Genomic DNA, 7,753 nt, shown 5'->3' on the forward strand with positions numbered 1-7,753 from the left:
TGCCCGGGTAACCGGGCCTCTGCCTCACCCGGGTTCCAGTCAGGCCCGGCCTCCCCAACCCCGGTGGAGACAGCAGGTCCTGTCCCATGGCCCCAGTCCAGAACTCTAAAAATGCTGGAACGAGAACCTGAGAACCGGAACCTTGTTGGGAAGACGTGACAGGGCAGCTGTGTCTTGGCTCTTGGCCGAGGAGGAGGATGGTGGAACCTTCTAGAATCCCCAGTGCAGGAGCGCTGGCTGTGACTCGCTGTGGAAAAATAGCGATGACATCATCACCAGCCTCAGGTTCCTCCAGGGTTGTCACAGGTGACACAACTCAGCCCTCAGTGCAGGAGGCGCCATCGTCTGCTTTGCTGTTTTCCAGCCAGCACCACCGTCTCTCTTGTCCTCCACTGGCCGGGTGTCCTTGTTGCCAGAGGGTCCAGTCCTGGGCGTGTGGTGGTCTTCGGTGACCCTCCGTGGCCAGGCCCTGAGACACATGATGTCTGTCAGTCCTGCTGACAACGCATCACCTGGGCAGGCCCTCTACACTTAGCGGGAAGGAACCCGGGGCTCAGCGAGGCAAAGTCACCTCCCCAGGGTCACCCAGCCATGACCTGGCAGAACCTGGCCTGACGCAGGTTTGTGTGGGCATAGAGCTGGCCGTCCCCCAGCCCCAGAGATCAGCTCAGAGCCAGGGAGCCAGTGCCTCTGTGCTTGCTCCACAGCACTGTCCCCTGTTGGGCAGGGCAGGTGGCAGGTGCAGGAGAGACCAAAGGGATCCCCCTGCACCTGTGCATGGCACAGAGAAGGTGCCGTGTCCTGCAGGGGGCACAGAGGGTGCTGTCAGAGGATCGTGGACATGGTGGAATCTGAGTGACAGTCCTGGCACTTTGGAGCAGTGCCAGCCTCCACTGCCATCCCTGCGTCTGGCTGGGGACACCTGTGCCTCCACCTGGGACCGCTGGAGCTCAGACATGGATACCCCCAGAAATGACCACCCAGTGTGCTCCTGAACCTGGCTTCCTGCTGAGTCTGGACCCTTGAGTGGCTCCCTCATCCCAGGATGGCCCAGCTCTGTTCCTGCTCCCTTGGTCCCTCTGCTTATTCGCGACTGGAATGGATGCAGGTCCCAGAGCAGCCTGAGGCTGAGCTTGGGCTCCAGACGGGCGGGGCTGGAGTCTGGGTGTTGAGGGCCTGCTGTATGAGCCGCGGCACGGGGAAGGGGGTCTCCAGGGGCAGGCGGGTTGGAGAGGAGCTGGGAGGCACCCTGTGCGCTGGGAGAACCTGTGAAAGCATTGCATCTGGTTGTGGCCTCTCTCCCACGGACCCTGACCGACAGATGTATGACAATAATGACATGGAGCAGGATTACCAAGCGACGACTCTTTATTTTCTGTTTCTGTCCCTGCCTGTGTGTCTCTTCTGTGCCTCAAGCATCATGAAGACACGGCCTTGGAGTAGCCTGCACAACCTCAGCAAAGCCGGGCACTGCAGACTAAATGGACAAGCGCTCCTCATCCGATGGGCATTAGTGAAGGGACAGGAACTACATGGGAAGAGCCGTGGTGGATTCTGAGGCCCCGGGTTGTGCCCAGGTCTGTTCCCACTCCAGTCTCCTGAGCTACCCAAGCAAACTTCGACAGGACCCCCTGCCTGGCCCCGCCTTGTGCTACCTGGGATTCCCAGTGGTACAGAACTCAGCACGGTTTCTTTGTCCTGAATGCCACAGGGGCTTGGGCTGTGAAGTCAGAGGGGAGTGGAGAGGCCCCTTTGGGAAGATGTCAGGAATCTGCAGCCTGGCACAGGAAGTGGGGAAATGCAAAGACCGAATGGGATGGGGGGGGTGAGTTGTTGGGCTGTCTCAGGGTGAGTGGACGGGGAACCACCTGCCCTGCTGTTGGCCAAGGCAGCCAATGCAGTTCCGGGAGGGAGAGGGAGGCCTTTGGGGCAAGTGATGGAAAAACACTGGTCCTCTCTCCACTCTCGCTGTTCAGCCACAAGATCTGCCCCAGGGCCCCACAAGTCTCTACATGTTGAGCAGCAGGGCTGAGATCCAGTGACGTCACCAACTGATCTGTGGATAAAAGGACCTGCTGAGATGCACAGGTCACCCCCCACTCCACGGCAGCCGCTCTGAGCCATGAGTCCCCGCTGCTGCACCCTGGGTAAGGAGACAGGGTCCTGGGCCCAGCTGACCCCCTCCTCCCAGCCTTCTCCCAGGCCCCTGCATCCCAAGCCCTGCCTGCCCTCACAGGCGACTCCAGCACAGCACTGCCTGAGCCACAGTCCCTGAAAAGACCCCACCCCATCCTGCTTCCCACCCTCACCCCAATGCCCACGCAGCCCCTCTAGCTGCACCCCTGTCTCTCCAGCCTCTTCCTCCCAGTGCTCCCCTTCTGCCCAAAGCTCTTAGCCCTTCTTGTGCTGTACAAGACCCTGGACCACAGGGAGTCTGGACCCCACCCTGGGTCTGCCTCTAAGGCTTCCCAGAGCCTCAGTCCCCGGCCTCAGGCTGGGCTCAGGAGGCCGGCCCAGGCTGCCATCCCCCATCCCGCCCTCTGCCCTCCACAGCTGTCTCAGCCGCCCTCTGCCTCCTCATGGTCCTCTGCTCCCAAGGGGCCCCAGGTGAGCCGGGAGGGGCAGGGATGCTGGCGGGGTTGGGGGGATTCCTAGAGGACCTCAGGCTGGGACCAAGCTGCCCCCCTGCTGCCCCGGGCCACACCTGCTCTGTCTTCCGCAGTATCCCCCACAGGGGCTCGCCAGATAGTGTGTGAGCTGTATGGGAGGTGCGGGGACAAGTTCTACGACCCGGCACACTACTGCTGCCATGACCAGGCCGTGGTGCCCCTGGCCAGGACGCACGGGTGCGGCAACTGCACCTACAGGGTGTGCTTCGAGCAGTGCTGCCCCTTGTCACTGACGGTGAAACTCAGAGACCAGGACTGCTCGGCGGCCGCAGGCCCTGGGGACCGGCTGTGTCACAGGTGAGGGCCTGGACCCCACGGGGTGAGGGCTGCCCAGCAGCGGGGAGGGCCTGTGCCTGTCCTGTCCATCATGGAGTCTAACCCTCCATGAACCCCAGAGCCTCTGTTCACCCCCCTCCCCCATACTTTCTTCTCTGCTCCTGTTTCTCTCCGAGGGTCCCCCTCCCCCATCTCTCTCCCCCACTCCTCTGCACCTGTTCTGCCCACCCTGTGTCTGCGACCCTGTCCTGCTCACTCCTGTCTCTCTCTGCAGCATCCGCTCGCGAGTCAGCTAACTCCCTCCTCATTGGGTCTCCTCGGACCTCAGCCTGCACCTTCCTAGGAGAGGCAATGGGGGTGTCACCGACCAGGAGCCCCGAGGAGCCCTGACCTGACGCCAGCCCCCAGGCCAATGTCCATGCGGACAAGGTGCAGCCGGCCCAGTCCCTCTCCTCCAGCCCCGGGAATAAAGCACAGGCACTCTCTAAAGGTTGCCTCCTTTCCGTCGTGATCCGGGGGGCGCTGGGGCGTTGGGGAGGGTCCTGAACTATGACCCGGGCTGCTTGTTCCCGGCAAGCGCGCATTTTGGCACCAACAGCCGGGTCTCCTGGGTTCGCGAAATAAAAAAAAAAAAAAAAACACATCTCAGGCGCGATTCTTCCCTCCACTTCGACTTCGCCAAAGCGGAGGGGGTGGTAGGGGGCAGGGTAGGGGCTTCAGCGCGGAGCCAGCGCCTCACCTGCGTCCTCAGGTGGAGGGGGCGGGGCCAATGCGTCCTCGGCAGCCTGCGGGGGGCGAGGGGCACGGGGTGGACCAGAGAGGGGTCGCTGGCGCTGGGAGAGACGAGTCGCCAGCTCTGGGTCCTGGGGACGGATTCGGAGGCCTTTGAGGAGACTGAGCGAGAGCGAGGAAACCATCGCGACCCACCTCAGCGCCCCCCGCCTGCCCGCCCGCCAGCGCGAGGCCGGGGACCCTGGTCCCGCTCCTGTCTGATGCCCGACACCCTCTCTAGGCCCTGGGCCTCTCTCTCCTGGACCTGTGCAGACCGCCCAGCCCCTCCCACGCCCAGGGCCACGCTGTCCACTTGTCATCGACTGCCCAGTGTGGTGAGGGGGGGTTGAGACCCTCCCAATAGGAATTATTTGCCTCCAAACGGATTTGCTTGAAATGAACCCGGAAAGTGCTGGCTTATGGCATTCTGGAAGCCAATGAGAATCGATTTAGTGGGGCCAGCGCTGTGGCGTAGCAGGCAAAGCCGTTGCCTGCAGTGCCGGCATCCGATATGGGCGCCAGTGCTAGTTCAGGCTGCTCCTCTTCTGATCCAGCTCTCTGCTGTGGCCTGAGAAAGCAGTAGAAGATGGACCAAGTGCTTGGGCCCCTGCACCACGTGGGAGACCTGGAAGAAGCTCCTGGCTTCTGGCTTTGGATTGGTCCAGCTCCTGCGGTTGCAGCCATCTGGGGGGAGTGATCCAGCAGATGGAAGACCTCTCTCATTGCCTCTCCTTCTCTCCCTGTTTAACTCTGATTTTCAAATAAATAAATAATTAATTAAAAAAGAAAAGAAAATCAATGTAATAACAGAGCACAGCAAACAGGCCGTGACATGGTGGGGCAGGGGGCTCTGACTCCCTTTCTGGGAGGAATAGATTCAGGGTCTCTAGGATCAGCTCTGCTGGGGAGGGGGCGGGCTGGCAGTGTCAGGATGTCTGAACCACCCCTCCCCCATGCCACTCAGCTCAGGCCCCCAGGGGTCTCCCCCAGAAGCCAGCTCTTCCCTCTGGGTAGGAGACCCCACCCCAGGTGAGCCCTAGCATCTCCTAATTGCTTCACAAACAGAATTATCACAGAGCAAATCTTGCTGCTTCCATCACAGGGAAAGAGTGAGCCCCTAAGTCCTGGGCAGAGGAGGGGAGGGGCCGGGCCAGGCAGGGTCCCTGGAGTGGGAGGAGGCTGGGCCCCCTACCCCCCGTGGGGAGGGGGAGCTGGGTCCTGCTTCCAGCCCGGGGCTGACAGGAGTGGGCTCTGTTGAGAGCTGAGCTGAAGGCAGGAGTGGGGGGAGGGGAGGCGGAGGGCTCTGGCTCAGCTTTGGGGGTGGGCTCCACACTGGATTCAAGTGCAGGAGCCAGGGCTCAGTCTCAGAGGCTCAGGGGCGGGGCAGGGCAGTGAGAGGGTGATGGGCGGCCCGGGGTCGGGGTGGGGTGGGCACCTGGCGCTCAGATTCAGCTCCCCGGGGCCCCACCCCTAGGGTCTCCAGGCCCCACCTCTCGCCTCTGCCTCTGCTGTGTCTCCCATTTCCCCTCTCATTCTCCACTCTGCAGTTTCTTCCCGGTGGGAAGAAGGAGCCAGGCCCAACAGGGAGGGTGGGAGGAGGGGCTTTGGACTCAGGATGGGGGGGGGGGGCTGAGGCCCCATTCCCAAGGTGGAGAGAGACCTGCCTGCCGCCCAATCGCCCAATCCCTGCCGACACAGCCTGGAAATGCGGGTCTGGGAACGCCCCGGGCTCTGGGGCCTGCTGTAAGACCACAGCTGTGCGGCCCTGATGGATCCGTCATTGACAGAGAAGCTGAGAGGTGACCGAGAGGAGGGACGACCCAGGGAGGACGCTGTGGCCACCCTGGCTCTCTCTCGGCTCCCCGTGACCCGGGGAGCGCTGTGCAGAGAACTCCCCGTGGACCTCCTGGTGCGCCCTGGTGCAGAGCCTGCTGTTACTGTGCTCAGCGCTTTCTGGAGAGTTCCATGCTTGTATACACCGTCCCAGCGGACTGACAAAATGCCACTGAACGTGTCCAGTGATGTCCTGGGGATCCTAATACATTTCTTCTAAATACTGATTTTTTAAAAATTTTTTGACAGGCAGAGTGGACAGTGAGAGAGAGAGACAGAGAGAAAGGTCTTCCTTTGCCGTTGGTTCACCCTCCAATGGCCGCCACGGCTGGCGCACCGCGCTGATCTGAAGGCAGGAGCCAGGTGCTTCTCCTGGTCTCCCATGGGGTGCAGGGCCCAAGCACCTGGGCCATCCTCCACTGCACTCCCGGGCCACAGCAGAGAGCTGGCCTGGAAGAGGGACAACTGGGACAGAATCCGGCGCCCCGACTGGGACTAGAACCTGGTGTGCCGGCGCCGCAAGGCTGAGGATTAGCCTAGTGAGCCGCGGCGCCGGCTCCGATGTCTTCTCTGCACTTGCTGGGCGACAGGGACAGGACACCTGGCTGAGTGACTGTCTTGTTCATTTCTGCATCAGGGGTGGGGCTCACACCACACACACACCATGCACATCCCTGAAATACCAGGCTGCTCAGTTCTTTCCTAGGGGAGTTGCCACCCTGACCCCACACACAGGGCACCCTAGGGCTTCAGGCCACCCTGCCCAGTGGGGGCAGGACCCTCCAGTCCCAAGTGACCACTCAGATCCTTCCTGGCGTGGAGCAGAGGTGCACCTGCCACCCCGGACACTGGGGTTGGTGCCTCCTTCCCTGCAGGTTTCTGTGAACAACCGAGGGCCCCCTCGGGCTTTAGGGGGCTGCAGGCAGGGTCAGGAGGGGCCCACAGCCACACCCACGTCACCGCTGGGAGGGCCGTTGCTGCGGCCTCGGCTGCACTTGCTGCTCCTCTGGCTGCTTCCACTCTGCTCCCTGTGTTGTGGCCTGGAGGAGCCCAGGTGAGACGCACGCCACGTGCAGTGGGCAGGAGGTGGACTCTGATTTCTGCCTCGGCTGTCACTGGAGACAACGCTCTGTTGTCTCATCTTCTCCCTGCACTGATGGGCGAGGAGTACACCAGGCTAAATTAATTGCATTAGCACCCTTTTTGCAACCTAACCACTCCCGAATGGGTGAAGGGATTTAAGCAGTAACCACACAGGGTTTCCAACATTGAGCTGAGACAACCGTGTGTTTGGCGCCCCCTGGTGGAAGCGCAGAGCACTACCCACGATGTGCACCTCCGAGGATTCCCGCTCTCCTACAAGCAAAGGGCCAGGGGCATACTAGAACATTCCACTGACCCTCGAGCTGACATTTCTTACTTCTTCCCCTTCCCTTTCTTTGAGTTAATTTGCCCTTTCTCTTCTAGTTCCTTACAGTGTAAGTTGCAGGTAGCGATCTGAGACCTTTCTTTTACAATGCAACATTTCCGGCTGTAAAGTCCCCCCGGGGACCTTCGCTGCCTACCTGCTGGTGCTGTGCTTCCCCCTCTAAATCGTCTTGAGTATTTTCTAATTTCTTTTGAAAGCTGCTTGTGCTCCTCGGCTGTCTAATTGCTCATTTTCCAGCTTTTTCTCGTGTGCTGGCGTCTGTGTTGTTCCGCGTGGCCGGGGGAGACGACTGGCTGCCTGCAGTGTTGTGAGTCCACGGAGACGCTCTGTGGCCCGCAGGTGCTGGCCCCGAGGGAAGCCCCGTGTGCGTCGGAGGAGAGTGTGTGTCCTGCGCTGATGGAGTGGGGGCTCTGACCACGTCTGTTAGGTCTGACAGTTTGTGTTTTTGTCCAAATCCCTGTTATACTGAGCCTCTGTTGATTCTTCCACCATTGTTGAAAGTTAAGTATTGAATTCTCCAACACTTATGATAGGACACTACCCACTTATCTCTTAAGCTCTTTGTATTCTTCCTCATATAGTCTGTGGTTCCATTGCTTGGTTAATATAGATATATATTTAAATTCCTTTATCTTTTTAATGTATTGATGCTTTTTTTATCAATACATATTGCCTTTATTTGTCTTTTGTAACCATTTTTGACTTAAATTATACACACGTATTTAATGATTTATCTATTTGAAAGGCAGAGAGAGAGAAAAAGAAATCTTCCATC

General features: G+C 59.9%; 1 protein-coding gene across 1 annotated transcript; it reads left to right on the plus strand.

Moving 5' to 3' along the window:
• The first annotated feature begins 1,872 nt into the window (after positions 1-1,872).
• Positions 1,873-3,434, plus strand: LOC100358922 (insulin growth factor-like family member 1). Its single transcript, XM_002723591.6, has 4 exons — positions 1,873-2,147; positions 2,554-2,607; positions 2,723-2,966; positions 3,220-3,434. Exons 1-4 carry the CDS (start codon positions 2,123-2,125, stop codon positions 3,239-3,241), a joined length of 345 nt encoding a protein of 114 aa, XP_002723637.3. The 5' UTR covers positions 1,873-2,122; the 3' UTR covers positions 3,242-3,434.
• Positions 3,435-7,753: the final 4,319 nt, after the last annotated feature.

The sequence above is a fragment of the Oryctolagus cuniculus genome, chromosome 18, assembly GCF_051225735.1.
Source record: "Oryctolagus cuniculus isolate XC-2025 breed Fujian yellow rabbit chromosome 18, ASM5122573v1, whole genome shotgun sequence".
Lineage (NCBI taxonomy): Eukaryota > Metazoa > Chordata > Mammalia > Lagomorpha > Leporidae > Oryctolagus > Oryctolagus cuniculus.

What these genes read in the sequence shown, in the direction of transcription:
- LOC100358922 (XM_002723591.6), top strand. Translation starts at nt 2,123, where the DNA reads ATGAGTCCCCGCTGCTGCACCCTGG. An exon ending in TCCCCGCTGCTGCACCCTGG is followed by an intron (nt 2,148 to 2,553) that starts GTAAGGAGACAG and finishes TGCCCTCCACAG; the next exon opens with CTGTCTCAGCCGCCCTCTGC. An exon ending in GGGGACCGGCTGTGTCACAG is followed by an intron (nt 2,967 to 3,219) that starts GTGAGGGCCTGG and finishes CTCTCTCTGCAG; the next exon opens with CATCCGCTCGCGAGTCAGCT.